The sequence below is a fragment of the Chanodichthys erythropterus genome, chromosome 18 (genome assembly GCF_024489055.1).
Source record: "Chanodichthys erythropterus isolate Z2021 chromosome 18, ASM2448905v1, whole genome shotgun sequence".
NCBI lineage: Eukaryota > Metazoa > Chordata > Actinopteri > Cypriniformes > Xenocyprididae > Chanodichthys > Chanodichthys erythropterus.
Genome location: NC_090238.1, coordinates 20697848 through 20716639, shown reverse-complemented (window position 1 = coordinate 20716639; position 18792 = coordinate 20697848). Strand labels below are relative to the sequence as shown.

The 18792-nt window shown below is 36.2% G+C and overlaps 2 protein-coding genes and 1 pseudogene across 2 annotated transcripts; all 3 read left to right on the top strand.

Annotated features, from left to right (window-relative positions):
- The first annotated feature begins 697 nt into the window (after positions 1-697).
- fas (Fas cell surface death receptor) lies at positions 698-10270 on the top strand. The gene is made up of 8 exons (XM_067367264.1): positions 698-1033; positions 1386-1485; positions 2004-2138; positions 3165-3279; positions 4039-4115; positions 4319-4437; positions 8139-8154; positions 9805-10270. The coding sequence occupies exons 1-8, from the start codon at positions 1001-1003 to the stop codon at positions 10128-10130; spliced, it is 921 nt and encodes a 306-aa protein (XP_067223365.1). The 5' UTR covers positions 698-1000; the 3' UTR covers positions 10131-10270.
- Positions 10271-10410: 140 nt separating this feature from the next.
- On the top strand, positions 10411-13770 carry LOC137006469 (interferon-induced protein with tetratricopeptide repeats 1B-like; annotated as a pseudogene).
- Positions 13771-15670: 1900 nt separating this feature from the next.
- Positions 15671-18792, top strand: LOC137006897 (interferon-induced protein with tetratricopeptide repeats 2-like). The gene is made up of 2 exons (XM_067368036.1): positions 15671-15745; positions 15975-18792. Exons 1-2 carry the CDS (start codon positions 15741-15743, stop codon positions 17251-17253), a joined length of 1284 nt encoding a protein of 427 aa, XP_067224137.1. The 5' UTR covers positions 15671-15740; the 3' UTR covers positions 17254-18792.

The window sequence follows — 18792 nt, the reverse complement described above, 5'->3', positions numbered from 1 at the left end:
CTTTTTTCTTAATGTGAAAAACATTTTAATAATCTAAAGAACCATTTTTCCACTATAAAGAACCTTTTGTGCAATGGAAAGTTTCCATGGATGTTAATGGTTCTTCATGGAACCAAATTTAAAAGTAGGCCTACTCGTTTTCATTTGTTCATACCGTGAGCCGCATAGATATTTGTCAGAGTGAGAAGTATTGTCTTCTGGTGCCATCTGCCAGTCACAAAGCAGAAGTAAAACATCCCATAATTCGCAGCAGGGGCTCAACCAATAAGAAAATAACAGAAGCTGGGTCACACAGCTGAGAGTCCATCTATGAAAGAATGTGTGTGTGCTGAGAAACTTGTTTTTGTTGTTCAGGTATGAAAGGGTAGATATGAAATGACCATCTCGCCCTCCTCCCTCCACCTGAGCCTGATAAGTGTCACCTTCCTCTGTGTCTCAGAAAAAACAAGATGGTGCAACTTATGGTAACACAACACCCAAACGAATTGTGAAATGAATTGCACTGACATGTCCTGGATTCACACAGTGAATCACAGGGGAAGTGACGACAAATTGAGGGTAACTGGCATTGCATTGAACAATTATTTGAATAAAGTACTGTAAATCACATGACCAGCTCTCTTGCAGCTGGTACCACGAATCGATTCTTTTGAGCAGTTCGTTTCAATGAACCGATTCAAAACAACATTTTGGTTATTCATTTACGTCACACCGCATTCAGGAAATCGTGCTCTTCCTGTGCTCTGGACAATAATTACTACTTATTAAAACTCTTTGCAGTTCAATGTGAGTAGCTAGTTATAGTCTCAAGAAAAGCTTGGACCGAGATTGGCTGGCTTTGATTAGACCGATTGAGAAGATCCGGTTCAAAAGAACAATTTGCTCACGAATCGGATTCTACACTCAACACTTCCTCCTCATTTTCTTTATTCACTGTACAAGGAGTTGTTCATGTAACTAGGTGGAAGGATATACCGCGCTTCTTGTTTACTCATTAGACATGTACGTTAATCTGGTGTTTCTGTTCTGTGTGGTAAGTAATATCTTTAACACTTATTCAATTTTATACTGTATATGTGAAAAAGATATAGGTCAACGTTCTACATCGACTAAAATCACTAGAGGAATACGTAAACGTATAGACTTGGTTTGTATCTTTGTTAATCGTATTCAAGTCAGTATAAAAACAGGCCATTTAAAGCCGATTTGGTTGAAAATATTAGGCTAAAAATGATAATAAACAAGTAGTTTCACTTTCGATTTCGTTTTGTCGTGAGGTCGTCACCCAACTGGTGGTTAACAAAACTTGCTTGAAAATAATTTTAATAAGAAAACGTAACTTAAATTTCTTATCTTATCTGTTAAATGCGTTTTCCACGTTTCAGATATTCGTATCAGACGGCAGGCGCCTGCGAAGGAGAAGCGCCGACTGTACAGACGGGACTTACCAACATGAGGGGAAAACCTGCTGCCTCTGTCCTAAAGGTAAGATCGTATAGGGTGTAAACAGTTGTTTTTTATCGAGGTTCGTGTCTTATTCCGCATCAGAAGTGTAGAGTTAGGTTTTGGATAGCGCTATGTAAGGCCAAGGTTTATGTACATTCAGCAGGGGTTTATTTTTCTTCAGTGATCGCCTATCCCTGTTATTATGTGGTTAACTTCAAATATTGATTTGAGTTTAGATGGATGTATAGTAATTGCAAACGAAGTTACTTTTATGGACGACTTAGACAACATATTTAGGTACAGTTACAGTACAGTACATAGGTTCTTCCACATTAATCTTTCTTACCTGCATTTTTTTAAAAACACTTTTTGTTTCCCCAGACTGCAGAGTGATAAGAGATGACAGCTAGTACTGTTAGAAATAAAAAATTTAGCAGCCAGTAGATATTTAAATTATTTCAAAGTATTTCAAAGAACCAATTATCTTGATTTAAACGGAATAGGTAGGATATTGTCAAGATTAAATGCAATCAAGTGTATGTATTTGTATGTCACAGGTTTCCGGGTCTTGATTCACTGCACAGCCACAGACAAAACTAATACGAAATGTCAGCTGTGTGATTCTGGCACCTATATGGACCACCCGAACGGTGATCACTCCTGCCAGCTTTGTGATGTCTGCGATCCTAATGGTAGGTCATTATTGTTTGAGTCTCTTCTTGAATTTCTTGATTTGCCGCAAGTAACATGATTGTACCCAAAAAGTAAATCAAACAAACCTCTTTTGTCATGTGGCTAACAGTTTAATCAGAAAGATCTTTATTTGTAGAATCAGTAAAAAAGCATTTTCTCCACCATACAGTGTTTCAAATCGCATTGCCATTTAGCAGTCATCCAGCTTTTATTCTAATATCAAGCTAACTTACTCCAATGTGCACAAGTGTCTCATACCAGCCACTGAGTGAACGCACAGAATAACATTAACATAACCTTCAAACACTCTAATGTATTTTTAGTATGATTTTTTTTTTTGAGTAAAAAGTAAAACAGCTCTGCGTTACCCCTCCAGTTTTAATTTATCAAATAAAGTGACTGTATGACTAGAAATTCAGCACTTGAGGCTGTTTCATTAGAATGAAATACAATTATGTGATTTTAAGTGATAAAATGTAACTGTAACAAAGTTCAAGTTCAGGCAAGGAGGAGGTGGATGTTAAATATAACATTAATCATAAAATATGCATAAACAACAAAACGATAGGAGTGTCACTGTGGCATATAAGCATAATAACACCAGCAACGTCCCAGGCTCTTGGTCCTGCCCTGCTTCATACAACAGTAGCATTAATAAAAATGTAATACATTAGCTCATCCAGAACATCAAGCTATGCCTTTGTTATTGTTTTGAGTAAGCGACCTCTAGTGGCTAAATTTTAATACTGTGCCTTTAATTGTTATTTTCTGCAAATGTTTTTGATTGCTTATTTGATGATGCAATGAGGAAAAGCCAATTCAGAATGGCCATTTTTCGATTATGCTATGCAATAACCATTCAGATTTAACAAATGGGCAGTAGCCAGTCAGCCACTACTAAAATATTAGTCAAAATCTCTAATGCCAGAGGTGGGACTGTTTTCAGTGGGTAGCATGGTGCTTCTTAAGGCTTGAATGGAAGGACAGACAAAACGTCTAATTTGTGCTTTGTTTCCCTGTAATAGCAAACATGAAGGAGAAGGTGAGATGTTCTAAATACTCCAACACTGTCTGCAGGTGCCTGGATGACCATTACTGTGACAAGGGTGACCACTGCAAATTCTGTAAGGCGTGTGGCAAGTATGTAGTCAGCCAAATAACTTTTTTTTCTCTGGACAGAACGACAGGTGTGTGTGTGTGTGTGTGCGCGCGCATTTTTGTGACATATCAGTGACATGGGTATGACATTGGTATTACAAAAAGAGGTGACTTATGAGGACATTACCCCATGTCCCCACTTTTCAAAAGGCGTATAGATCATACAGAATGAGTTTTTGTGAGGAAGTAAAAATGTGCACAGTTTTCTGTGATGGGTAGGTTTAGGGGTAGGGGTAGTGTAGGGAGATAGAAAATACAGTTTGTACAGTATAAAAACCATTACGCCTATGGAATGTCCCCATAATTCACAAAAACGAATGTGTGTGTGTGTGTGTGAAGAAATAATGTAAAGGAGACCAGTGTTCCCTCTTAAAAGAGGTGTTTAGACGCACACTTCTTATGTTGCTCCTGTGCAAATCATAAAAAGTCATAAAAATTTGTTTATTTGTTTATGGGTAAAATGAAACCTGCTTAAAGAGGGAGTCTGCGAGAGCTTCACATTTCTGATACGCAGGGCACCCGAAGGATATGCCCAATAAAGATTTATTTTATAAATGGTTATTTAATTTATAAAGGGTTTGCTAAGGGAGAGCAAAAGTTAGAGGGAACATGAGGACCCAGTTCTTCCAATATCTGTATTTTTTCTTTAGCGTTCTGCATATAATAAACTTTATATTTTAAACCTTTGCTCTCAGCTCAGTATTCAGTCTTCTCTCTGTTGTCTTCATGTTTATCCAAAAGGTGTGAAAATGAAGTGAAAATAAAATGCACAGAAACCAACAACACAGTGTGCGAAGATGCCACTCCAAAATCAAGCGGTATGTATATTCACAAGCTACAAGCATCCACAGGCATATCCAAGGGATAATTCGTTAAAATGCCCCTGTTCTGAGTACCCTTCTGTATACACACACAGTATAAGCAGTGATTGAATATGTAATGTAAAGCTTATGCAGTATAAACAAAGTACAGTACAGAGGGTGGTAATAGACAATTATCTATGGTTTCTTCTGTGTTTCAGAGCCCGCAGCTATTGTGGTGCCGATTGTGGTACTCATCATCATCATTGTGGCTGGTGTGGTTCTCTTTATCATCTATAAACGGAGACAAGAAAAGGACAAACCAATGGCAAAGGAAGAGGTAATTTCTCTTTTTTCTAAAGTACCACCTCAGTTGAGGTTCCAAGCGTGCCGTACCGATACTAAAATCTGATGTCTATCAGAGATTAGAGCCACTATCAGCGTCATTGGATTTGTGGCAGGAGACACCAAACCAGCAAGAAAATAGTCAGCCACAGCCACAGCAATATTTGTTTGCTCAACTTTTTTAAAATGACCTGCTTTAAAGGACTGTCGTACTCAACTTGAAAAAAAGAAACGTCTGTATCGTGATCAGTACCAGGGGATCATAGCGCGATACATAAACCTCTAAAATCACTACGTATATGAGTGTGAATCGAATGCATGTGAACTTTATGAATGAAATGAGCGCAAATCAAAAAACTGCGTTGCTGTTGCGTCTCTCTGAAATTAGAGCTTCACAGGATAAAATACTACATCCTACACATGTTTTACCGTTCAGTATATTTAACCCTTTCGCACGTAAGTTTTAAATATTCTGGCTGACCCCCCAGCGTGAGTTTTTTGAAGCGACCGTTATTTAGAACGTATCACTTTATGGTTTCCATGGTGACGCGTCATTGCTTGTTATGTGACACACCGCAGCACTGTATGAATGATAATCTGCTTTCATTTAATTTTTCCTTTGTTATTCATAATATTCACAAATTTGTTGACTATAGCATGAAATATCTAATGTTCCGATTGCCAAATATGTGCAAGTGGATGTGTTTTGCTGTTTAAACACCTTTATAACATCATGTTAGTTGAGCCATATGCGCGATGGGCGCCGCCATGTTAGTTTGCGCCGCACAGAGAATCGGATCTGTTGGATTTACAACCCGTGAATTTATCCACTTCTCCCGAAATACATGAAAGTAAGTGAGTCGGTGAACTGGGGAAGAATAGAGTAAGCTTTAAAGTTACTTTCACAATGTGTATCTGATATGAATAAAACGTGTCGTCTAATTATAATGGAAAGGGTTGTTATTTCCGCTTCTATAGACACCATTGTGTATTTTACAAACTCTAAATATATTGTTTTGTTAGTACTCGTGTGTATTTAAATGTCTGAAATCTAAAATAAACATTATTTGGTTGAAAACACTGCATATATGTGATATGAAAAGCGCTGCACGCGTCCGTCTCTGGTTTAGCGCCAGCCAAAGCGCGCACGCACATTTGAATTTGGCAGTTGATCACGCGATGCGCTGAACGTTCTAATCACACCGGTGTGATCGTACGCTCCTGGGACCAGACAAGACTGATCACACCGGTGTGATCGTACGTGTTAAAGGGTTAATTGACGTAAACCTTGCACGATATGAATGAATGCAATTAGCACAGCACGAACGCAAATCAAATAGGTAAAAATCAAGAGGCAAATTACGCTAGGTCTCTGCGCATCTCTGAGAAACAAACTCTGTCAAGATAATCAACTATACATAGGCTATACATTTTCTACTAAGTCAACATGTTTGCTCCTTTATCTGCTTCTGGTTTGAGAAGCACAAGCACATTTGTTTAGTGAAGTTCAAAAGAGACTTGCTTATGGTAAAGAGAAAGTTTTGAATTCATTCAGTCGTGTACGACATTCTCTAAATCACTACATGAAATCTTTGTAATGAAATCACTCTGCTTGTACGGTCATTTATTATTATTATTTTAATTATTAGCTTATTTTATATTTAGAAAACTGAATAGGGGAAATAGTCTTGAAACAATGACTCCATGCTGTTTTGTTTTCCCCACACTTTTCATGACCTGGAAATTACACAAATCAAATTTCATACATTTCCAAGCTGCATAGGAACCGGTGAGCATGCAGGGAAAGTCAAGTCAAGTCACCTTTATTTATATAGCGCTTTTTACAATGCAGATTGCGTCAAAGCAGCTTTACATTGATAATTGGTATACAATTTTTCCTTTTAAAGAATAGTGTCAATGCAGGCAGATCAAAAGCACTGTTGAATAAATGTCAAGGATACTGTTGAATATCAAATGTCAAGTCAAATTAAATTAAATTAAATTAAATTAAATTAAATTAGGGCTGCACGATTAATCGTATTTTATCACGATAACGATATCTGCTTCTCTCGATCGATTTTAAATAATCGTCATGATATTGGCCCGCTCTATGAAAATGAACATAATTTGGAAATATTGGAAGTAATATTAGGAATTTCGCTGTTTTATCTTTTGAAGTTCCTAAAGGTTTTACCAGTTTTCATAATGTTGATCAGCTAGAAATGATTTTTCTTTGCTTTACAAATTTGCCGGGCAATTTGAATCTGGTTTGTCTTATTGCAAACGAATTGTGTTGCTTTAAAATCTAATGTGAATACATATTACAAAGCGCTCACCAAAACCATGTTTTGTATTGATTTACCATCTAACGAAGTTATCATAGTTGGTTAAATTTAAGTCTTTGTGCCACCTACAGGCCTTTTGGGTGAAGTGTAGGTTGGTAAAGAACTTGCAAAATAGCCATAGTTACATTACTCTTTTGATAGAATAAACATGATTAATAAAGCTGATATTATCTCTAAAATCGCCACGCAATGTGTGTGCAAAGGGAATGAGTGTAAATTCTATGAATTTAACTAAATGCAAATCAAGTAACTTTAGCCACGTTCCTGTTGCCTTTTCCATACTTTCCAGGCCTGAAAATTATTTAAATCAATTTCCATACTTTTCCGAACTGTGTAGAAACCCTTACTGCTTTATTTTGAATATTGTTAAATAGCCTATGTTTACAAAAGGTCCCTGAGTTAGGATTCAAACTTGTGTCATCAGAAGCACAACTGCACGTACATCTAGAAGCACTTCCATCAAGACTATCAGCTCAGACAGAAGATATTTAAATGTTATAATCATAAAAATATATATATATATTTTTTCAGTTAAACAAGGCATATTTTAGTGATATCTACAAAGAAAACAGATATATGCTGTAATACCATAGTAAAACGGTCTTCTTAAGTAATTACAAACTTCCGTGCAAAGCTCCACCCACTTCCGAATTTATACGAATAATAATACAAATAATTTTGGGATTGTTGCAAATACAGATACAGATTGTGCCTCTGCTGCACACCCCTATGATGACTATGCAGTGTTATTTTGCATTTAGGGTAAGTGTACCCATTAAGCCCATGTACCCTTAAAACCCACTTTCAACTCTGAAGTCAAATTAAAAAATTAAAAAATATTTTATGTTGCTCGTCTTTTGAACAAATCCAGTGATTTGTTACCTTCCTGACATTTTCTATTGCTTGCCAATCTCATTTGGCAATGTTGATTCTACTTACGGAAAGAAACTAAACTGTTCGTTCCGTCAGTTGAATAGGGAACGCGTAGGACATACAGCGTAAGCTTTTTGAAAGAATACTGAAAGCGGAAGCACAAGCAAGGCTATCATTTGTTTAAATAAACCATATAGTTATTTTATTTGTATATTTGTCCTATTGTATTTATTTGGGCTATTACTGCTAATTTTATTTGTTTTTTTGTTGGGTTTCGGCATAAATCTTGGCAAAATGATTTCCCTGTGTGTAGTACTTTTCAAATGTTTCCAGCACATTTTAACAATACCAAGATAACATTGATAACCATGATAATTCGGGTCACTACGATCATGATATGAAAATTTCATACAGTTTAATTTCTAGTGTATTTCAAAACATTTTTGCCTGATTGTTTGTCTTCCTTTTTCTCATGCAGGAAAAATTTCTGCAAGGTAAGTTTGCATGTACCTTTATATATGTTAGCATGAAAAGTAGATTATTAAAATGCATCAATATCTGTATCACATCAGGCCCCAAGAAGTCCTCAAAATAAAAAAAAATAAAATAAACACATTTCCCATAAATGAAAGAGAAATATTTTAATTTTTTTTTTTTTTTTTTTAAGTTTTATTACATTTTAACTATTTAATTTTGATGTTTATTCAATGTATGACTTTGAATATCAAAGTCGCACACATCAATTTTAACATTTGCAATCCTTGGGACAGTATAGTTTAAAACCTCACATTAAAGGGGTCATGCCATGAGAAATCAAATTTGCCTTGATCTTTTGACATGTACGACATGTAAAACATCCTGCAATTTTCATAGCTTAAAACATCCTCCTCTTTATAAACAAAGCATTTATTTTACCAAGCTGTAGGCTCTGTGAAATCACACAGGCAAATACATCTTGCATATGACTGCCTCTAGAGCAAGACATTGACGAATCATCAACATCGTCGCACCATAAGCCACGCCCACTGCCGTTCAGCTGATTTGCGGCTGACTGCATTCTATCGTCCATTACAATCACTGATGCTGTCTACACTGGATGCCCTTTCAATCTCTTACATACTCCACATGCTGACAAGTCAAATGGAAGTGTAAACAAACATTCACTTTGACGCTTCCTGTTTAAACAGCTTGTTTGCGTCTCTGTACTGATGTCAGAAGGACATCTGTGTGGGGTCCCAGATCACGTCGGAGGGGTTTTTTTGTCCTGAGCATTTGACTGCAGGTTTTTTTGTATTGTAAACGAGAGACAGTGCAATGGAGAGTTAACAAAGAAATTTTTGTTGAAAGATGTTCAACAGCAGCTACATCACAAAGCATAAGTAAACAATTTGATAATGCTTTGTCTGTATTATATGGAAAGTGCTGTCATTATAAGTGCAATATCAACTGGGTGTTGATACTTTTTATGCTGTCGTATTAGCCAATCATAACAGTGTGTGTGCAAAAAACTTTATCATTATAAGCAAACCTCAAGGAACAAAATTCCATGTCATGACCCCTTTTAAATGAAGAAAAAGCAGAATTTAAGAATTTAATTTTTGTGGGGAAAAAAGAACTGTTAAAAATAAATGCTATTTTATATGTTAATACATTTGTTATATTTGTTCCTGGAAAGTGCCTGGAGGAACAAAAAATACATTTAAATCGGTGGTTCCCAAACTGGAGGGGGATGTGGATAGACTAAGGGATGGTGTACACTCAGCAGATTATGCAAAAGAAACCTCTACCTGGTGATACAAGACCCCACTGCGAAATTATCCCGCTTGTGTGACTAATTGCCACATAAGGTGCTGAACAAAATATAAATTTGATATTTTATTACCTCAAGATGACACAATACCTGCTTGAGCATTCTGTTATCAGTTGTAGTGGTTAGTGTTATTGTTGTGGAATAACAGACCACTAGATGGTGTGATTTGAAGAATCAGAATTGAGTATTGCAGGGAGCTGTGGATAGTTATAAATAATTGATGCATGTTCTGCACTTGAAAATATTTTTCTCTATTAAACGTTTTGGAACCACTGGTTTAAAAAAATAGCAGCTTAAGAAGCTTAAATCTGTGATGTCTTCTTTTTTTGTGTAGGTGTAGATGTAGACATGAATGAATACCTGCCAGAAATTGTTGATCATCTGAGCTGGAAAGTGATGAAACGTGTTGCCCAGCACAGTGGCATGACTACAGCTACTATTGACAATCACGAGAATAGTTACCCTGCTGATCCGAAACAACGGACCTATGAACTTTTGCAGGAATGGCACCAGGCACAAGGTTTATATAAAGCCTACCCAGCTCTCATCAAATCTCTTTTTGCCATAAAGGAAAGAAGAATAGCAGATGAGATCAAGCAAATCGTTGAGAAAGGAGAGGCTAAAAAAAGAGACATAAACGGAACAGGAAATGTACAATAAATATGCACAATCTTAAAAATAGAGAGTACCCCCCATACGTCTTTATTTTGTATAGTTCATTTGGTTATAAATTCTCAGTCAATTCTCAATTCTCAAGTCAAATTTCTTTTTTACTCAATAAACCTCCACCCTGACTTTAAGGTAATGTTGTTTTTTATGACTTAAAATGTTATCCTGTTTTATATTGTTCATCATAGATATGCTTTCAGAATGAATTTGCATCTTTGTTTTATATGCTACAGTATGTAAGTGCTGGGTAACTTCACTTGCTGAAATGCTGAAAGGTGATGTTTCAAGTATGCAGCCCTGTTTGCTGCTGTACAAAATAAAAACTATTTAGAGACACAGTGACTCAAACTCAATCAGATTCCTTCAAATTGTAATTAATCCAGCATATTGTGCAATTATTTTGCATTTATTTCAGCTTTCTGATAAGGTTATCATCATGTTTCAATGGTTTTTATATGTAGATCATTAACAGTCTGCCCTATAATAACATTGTAAAAACAATATTCTGTAGTTTTTACAAAATAGTTTTGGCAGCTGTGGTTGCCAGAATAATTTTATAAAAACTGTAAACACATTTACCTAACAAACTACATTTTACAGTATAAAACTGTAATTTACAAACAAGAAAATTTGAATGTAAACCAGTAAATTCAACAATGCACACTACTGCTAAAATCTGTTTTGTACCTTTAACATATACTGACAACCACCATAATAATGCAGGTGTTAAAAGAGAAAGCCACATGAAGATCACATCACAGCTTTTCCATGAGCTGAAGTATATACTAATATAAAGAAGGTGCAAAGAGTCATTCACGCAAACACAAAACACCATCATGGTAACCCACAACACTTACACAATGCAATAAACATTCATTAAACAACAGAAGATGTAACATAAACCATAATGTACATAAAAACTATTAAGAAACATGATTATTTAAACAAAATACTTTCAAATGTGGAGTGTCACACAGGGAATTGTGGGAATATCAGTTTACAGTTTTTGACTGTAAATTACATAAAATGTCTGGTAAGAGCTTTTACTGTTTTTCCTGTATATAATACAGGAACTTACTTTCATTTTTTACAGTGCATGTCATAAATAGCTTAGTCCTTATCCATACATATTACGTATAATCCTGAAATGTACTGTGGACCTTGTGCATTTTCATTCACATGAAACAAAACCTTGTGAACAACAGAAACTTATACGAGGAGGAGCCTGTGTTCACTGATCTTGTTTTCTTCATTATAAATACATCCGTGAGCTCATGCAAAGAGCAGATCACCACTGCTGGAGAGAAAACAACATCTACCAACATCTACCACTGCTGCCCAACATGATGGAGTAAGTGTTTAAAATTAATTTATGGAAAAACTGTGATTTACAATGTGGATATTTTAAATTTCTGATGTGGATATTTAAAAATCAGAGATGCCATAAAAAGTTTGATAAAAATATAAATTACATTATTTTCTGTTTCCAATGATTCATTTAAGCTTTAAATGCTTAAAGATTTACATAAAACTTTTTAATTTAAGGTTCCTTGCCATGACTTGCCTCCTTCTTCTCTTTAATTGAGGATTTAATGTCAAACAGCTCCATATCCTTGGATCTAAACGTGTCAGCAGTAAATGACTTTGTAAGGTTAATTTCTCTTTCTCTGTAACTCCAGTTCCCCACTGAAAAGCAACCTTGAGAGGCTGGAGTGCCACTTCACATGGGATCTGGGGCAACATCGAAATGAGCTTCTGGGGATGAAGAGGAACATGGAGGATGTGGACCAGGAAACGTGCACTTGGCCGGTTCACTATTACAACCTGCTGGGCTACATCCATCAGGCTCTTGGCTCCAGCACAGAGGCGCTGATGAACCTGGACAAAGCAGAAAGTGTGATCCAGAAGCAGGGAACAGAAGAGCCTGAAGTCCGGCTGCAGGTCAACAAAGCTAACTTGGCTTGGGTCTACTTCCATTTGGGAGAGATGGAGAAAAGCAAAGATTATTTAGAAGAGGTGGAAAGGCTTCAGGGAATGCATCCTGCTCCACCTGGATGCACTTTACACCCTGAAGTCAGTGGAGAAAAGGGCTGGACGCTGGTGAAGTTTAACAAGTCCAAGAAGCGCTAGGCGATTGATTACTTTAAAATGGCTGCAAAAGCACAAGCAGATAGGAAGGAATGGCACAAAGGTCTTGCTGTAGCCATGAGCAGGGCATATATAAAGTCTGAACTCAGTCCAGAGCTGGAGGCTGATATTCTAGAGGTGGTGAAAACGGCATCAGAGATAGACCCGAATGATTTGTTCCTTCAATCCCTCTATATACTAAAAAAGTCTGAGGTGCAGGCCGAAAACAATGATGAGGAGGTACAAAGATTTCTAGAGAGAAGCCTTAGTACAGGGAACTTGGATGGTTTGGGTTATATTCTTGAATACTTTAAAATAATTTCCATTGAGAGAGCTATTCAAGAGGGACAAAGGCTTCGGGAAAAGTTCCCCTCTTCCACTAAAGTTTTGAAAATCCTGGCAGATGTATACAAATGTAAAGTGTTCTCCATGCCATGAAGGAAGACAGTCGGGAAAGGCAGGCTTGGGCTCAGAAATGCATTAAGCTCTTTGAGAAGGTTGTCAGAGATTACCCAGATTGTGTCAGAGGAAGGATTTCCCTTGCAACACTGCACCGTTACGCACACAACATTGAGAGAGCCGATGAGATGTACCAGCAGCTCCTATCAGAGGAAGATGATCTCCCTCCTCATTCCCAACAGTTACTGTACTATAGTTACGCATACCATCTATTTCAGCATGGGCAGTCCATAGACCAATCAATCTGCTTTCACATGAAAGCAGCAGCAATCCAAAACACTTCACAAGACAAACAGAAGAGCATAATGATTCTTAAAACAATTGTGAAGAAGGGCAGAAACCCTCGATGTAGACAAATTTCAGAATTTCTAAAAAAATGCTCTCAAAGATGAGTAAATATTCTCTTTATTTCACTTAATTTACGCAACAAGAGTAAATAATATCTAAAAATCACTCAACCTACTAGATACGTCTCAATAGGTGTTACGCATCAAGTGCAAAAGTGCAGTCACATTTATCATTGTTTCGTGAATTTTCAGGGGTGAAAACCAGTCGTTTCAATAAGAATCCACGTGATCAAAAGAATTTGCAATGGGGTCAAGTTGGTCATTGATTCATTGCACTGATCAAGAGAAAGCTGCTTGGTTAAAAAGCACCTTGTGTGAACTGCTTAATACATCTTTACACTAATGAAAATTGACCATGATTTATGATGGATGAAACTTCACCAACTTTTGCTAATGTAACCACATGCAGCTTAAATAAAGGTGGAGATTTATTTGTATATTGTACATGTATCATAGAATATCAAAAAATGAAGAAATCATATTTTCTTTTTTGCTTGATATATTGTCACGATCCCTGTACTGTCTTGTGTTTTGAGGACTTTTATGATGTATTCTTAGTTCTCATTGTTTCTGTGTTCACTTCCTGTTTTGGCTTGTACCATGTGTGTCGCCATAGTTACCTTCATTAGTTACCATGACATCAAATCACCAACACAAGACTTTGGATTGTCTGCCTTTATGTTTTATTAAATGTTTGAGCTTGCATTTGGATTCTCTGCCTCGTCTCTGCTCACACGTTACATATCTAACAGCTATACATTTAATATCAATAGCAAAAAACAAGGTAACTTAGGAAAATTATGTTTTTTTTTTTTCATATACATACATTAATGTTGTGGCTTTACTTTTCTAATAAAGAGTACTTTGTCAGTAGTAGCCAATAAACAATGGCGTCTGTAACAATTTATATTCAATAATTCTTTCATTTATCTTAAGAACATTTTTAAATGCCATTTTGTAAGGCACTTGCCATATTTTATAACAACCTCAAACAAACAGTGTCACACTTCACTTTTATTCACCCCTGAATTTACAACATTTAACGAGCACAATATTAAGTAAATATAAAAATAGCTTTCCCTGTATTTCTTGACAGAATGGCTGAATCAGCTGATGAGTTATCTCTATCCAATGACACATTGTAAAACTGCAGCAATTTTCCATCCCATTGTTGTTACATGGAACTTGTAAAAACGTTTCATTTCCTGTTTCTGTTCATGTAGGAAAGAGTTAACTGATTTTAAATACACACTGAATCTGACAAGGAAAGATGTAGCAGCAAAATCAGCTGGATGCAACAAAACAAATGATAGTGAGTTTAACTTTGTAAACAGTAGCACATATTGAGAGTGAAGCAGAAACTAAGTTTTTGGTAACACTTTACAGGTTGCATTTAGTTAAATACATTTATTTAACATGAACTAACATTAAACATACTTATACACTTAATACATTATTAAAATCAAAAGTTGTTTTTGTTAATACCATTTAATGGAACTGAGCTAACATGAACTAAAAACTAACAATTCTTAAAGGGTTAGTTCACCCAAAAATTAAAATTCTGTCATTTATTACTTACCCTCAAGCCGTTTCACACCTTTAATACCTTCGTTCATCTTCGGAACACAAATTAAGATATTTTACTTAAAATCCGATGGCTCAGTGAGGCCTCTCTCAAGATCCATAAAGGTACTAAAAACATATTTAAATCGGTTCATGTGAGTACAGTGGTGCAATATTAATATTATAAAGCGATGAGATTATTTTTGGAGCGCCAAAAAAAAACAAAATAACGACTTATTTAGTGATGGCCGATTTCAAAACAATGCTTCAGGAAGCATCGGAGCACAGTGAATCAGTGTGTCGAATCTGCTGTCACGTGATTTCAGCCGTTGGCAGTTTGAAACGCGATCTGAATCATGATTCGACACACTGATTCAATTGTGCTCCGATGCTTCATGAAGCAGTGTTTTGAAATCGACGGCCATATTTTTGGCGCACTAAAAATATTCTCGTCGCTTTATAATATTAATATTGAACCACTGTGCTCACATGAACCGATTTAAATATGATTTTAGTAACTTTACCTTTATGGATATTGAGAGAAGAAATGACATCGCTTCCTGTGGAGGCCTCACTGAGCCATCGGATTTCAACTAAAATATTTTAATTTGTGTTCTGAAGATAAACGATGAGGGTAAGTAATAAATGACAGAATTTTCATTTTTGGGTGAACTAACCCTTTAATAAACACTGTAACAATGAACACTAACAAATGTATTGCTTATTGTTAATGTTTAATTTCATTTGCAAATCAAATCAACCATTCGAAAAGCCAGCTATAAATACAGTAGGTCACTCCGACATAAAATCAAATGATTCAAGTTATAAATAAATTCTGAAATTATGATCTAATAATTATGCATGTCACCTGCATTTTGTCACTGCCATTATGTAAACTACACTTCATTGAAGTAAAAAACAAAACCTTAGACAGGACTCCAGGATAAAGAATCCGGAGCTGACGCGTTTAATGACTTTGTTCAGGTAGATAAGAATGAGCTTGATCATTATAAGTACACCATGATCTCTCAGCAACTCACATGAAGCTCAAATCAGCATTGCTAGAGGAAACATATCTCAAACCAGACCACCACTAACTCTTATTATGGAGTAAGTACTTTTCCAATTCAAATATGAAAAGTCTAATGTAGGAATTTAAAGTGATTTACCAGACTAAACTCAAGATTGTGTAAAAATGTTGTGGCTTATTTGAAATTGTTGATTATCTGTCCCATGCCTGCTATGATTTATTGTACATAAACAAAAAGAGAGCATTTGTAACTTCATTATTAAAAGATTAATAATCTTTTTTTTTTCCTGAATGTGTCTATAACTCTAGTCTAAAACAATGCCTTAAGAAGCTGGAGTGCCACTTCACATGGGACCTGGAGTACAGTACAAATACACTCCAGGATTTACTGAGCAACCTGAATGATGTGGACCAGGAAACGTGCACTTGGCTGGTTCACTATTACAACCTGCTGGGCTACATCCATCAGGCTCTTGGCTCCAGCACAGAGGCGCTGATGAACCTGGACAAAGCAGAAAGTGTGATCCAGCAGGGAACAGAAGAAGCTGGAGTCCGGCTGCAGGTCAACAAAGCTAACCTGGCTTGGGTCTACTTCCATTTGGGAGAGATGGAGAAGAGCAAAGAATATCTAGAAGAGGTGGAGAGGCTTCAGCGAATGCATCCTGCTCCACCTGGATGCACTTTACACCCTGAAGTCAGTGGAGAAAAGGGCTGGACGCTGATGAAGTTTGACCTGTCAAAGAAGCGCCAGGCGATTGATTACTTTAAAATGGCTTTAAAAGCACAACCAGATAGGAAGGAATGGCACAAAGGACTTGCCATGGTGATGAACATGGAATTTGCACAATTCACTCCAGAACAGATTGTAGAGCAACTGAAAATCGCACATGAGAAAGACCCGAATAGTTTGTTCCTTCATGCTCATTATTTACTAAAACTATCTGATCAGGAAAATTTGTCATCAGAAAACATTGAAAGGGAGATGCAAGATTTACTAGAAAGAACTCTTGAAACTGGAAACCTGGAGGGTTTGCACATTATTCTCAGGTATTATAGAAAAGAGATTTCTTTTGATAAAGCTCTTCAAATAGCAGAGACGGTTCAGGACAAGTTCCCCTCTTCAGTTAAAGCATCAAAACTTTTGGCAAACAGCTACAAATGGAAGGTTTACAGCATGGAAGGCAGTGAGGAAAAGGAGATTTTTGCTAGGAAAGCCATTAAGCTCTTTGACGAGGTTGTCAGACATAACCCTTACTCATACAAAGTAAAGATAGCCCTTGCATCAATGCACGAATATGCACACAACAGGAAGAGATCAGATGAGATTTACCAGCAGCTCCTGTCAGAGATAAAGGATCTTTCTCCTGAAAGGCAACAGCATATTTACTACAATTATGCCTATCGTCTATTTGTCTGCAGACAGTATGATGAATCAGTTGAATATCACATGAAAGTAGCAAAAATCCCAAGTGATTCAGTTGACAAACAGAAGAGCATGAAGATTCTTCAAAAAACTGTGGAAAAAGGTAGAAGCCGTCGATGTGAGGAAATTCTGCTTATTCTGGAGAGAATTAATATTTCTGATTAAAATGTCACACTTCATCAAAACACAAACAAACTAAATCCTTCCATTTGTATAAATTTGACACAATTCTGAAAATTTTAGTGAAGGTGGGAAAATTTTCTCCCTCTTGAAAACCATTCTCTGAATCTTCTATAAAACCAAAAAAGTTTTTTTTTTACAAGTTTCAAGTTTCATTGGGTCTTTCAATATAATTTACCTCGTTTTCGGCCTACACCTCAAGACATTTTTGGCATATAAAGGGACTGAATATATTTGATTCTGCAATTTTGTTTATGATAAGTAACATTTAAAGCATGTGATATTGATAATGTTGTGTGGGCTTGACCTACTGTAATTTGATTGGCTGTTCAGACGGTTGAACTGATTTACATATTTACCATCTAACAGTGAGGAAAGGAAGACTTTGGCTATGAAATCCATTGAACTGTTTGAGGAGGTTGTCAGACATTACCCTAATATTTTAAATGAAAAAAATCGCAAAAATGAAAAACAAAAAGAGTATGTCTTTACCCTGCTAGAAATGTTACGTTTCCAGAACATTCTCAGAATGCCCCCACTGGTGTTAAGGATGTTGCCTAGTAATGTTCCCAGTACGTTCACAGACGGTCACAATGTGGAGTTCTTTTAAGGTTTGGTGGACCTTCACAGAACATTCAGGGAAAGTTTAGGGAACCATAATTTATTTGGAAATGTTCTCTTTTGAAATGTTGTCCCTGCTGCACTTGTCAAAAAAAATTAATTGAAAATTTGAGCTAAATTGACTAGTGGCTGTTCAAACAAAAACATATTTTTCTTAAATGTCTTACAAAAAAAAAGAAAAAATAAGCTCTTTAGAGGTATTTCATGGATTATTATTATGAAACCTTTTCTGTGAAATGCAAACCTCTTGCAATAAGTCATTAGCTGACAACCGCACACATATGAGCTAATGTAACTACTGTATCAGCAACTATAGTTGATTTTATACTGCCTTTAAAAAAAAGCAAACAGCACAAAATCAGTGTTTCTGGATCATCACTGACTGAAGCACAGGCTCTACTCTCCAGCACAATGATAACCTCACAAATCTCAGACAACAGAAACAGAACATTAAACACTAACAGATCTCTCTAGATCTCAGCATCTTCACTTATTACAAACCACTGTGAAGACCCTGAGTGTTTCTCCCTACCTGTTGGTGGCAGACTGTGTGGGAAATCTGTGTCAATTCAGATTAATGAATTAATTAATAATGATTAGGGGTGTAGACTATACAAGGACTTGTTTATTGAGAAGGACTCTTGGTGGGATCGTTCTCCTAGGAGCAGCTCTTGTGACATCTCTCTCTTTTCTTCTTTATTTATATATTTCTTATATCTTGTAGCTTTAAGATTTAGTTATTGTTGTTTTTGTTATTTCCTTTGATACTTTTTTCCCCCCTAGACTTATGTTTGTTATTTGTGATTATTATGTTTGTTAAATCAATAAATTAATTTGTATTGATTGCACGGTGGTGTGTTATCCATTTTTTATGTTGTGGCTAGAAATGAGCTGGCCGTAACA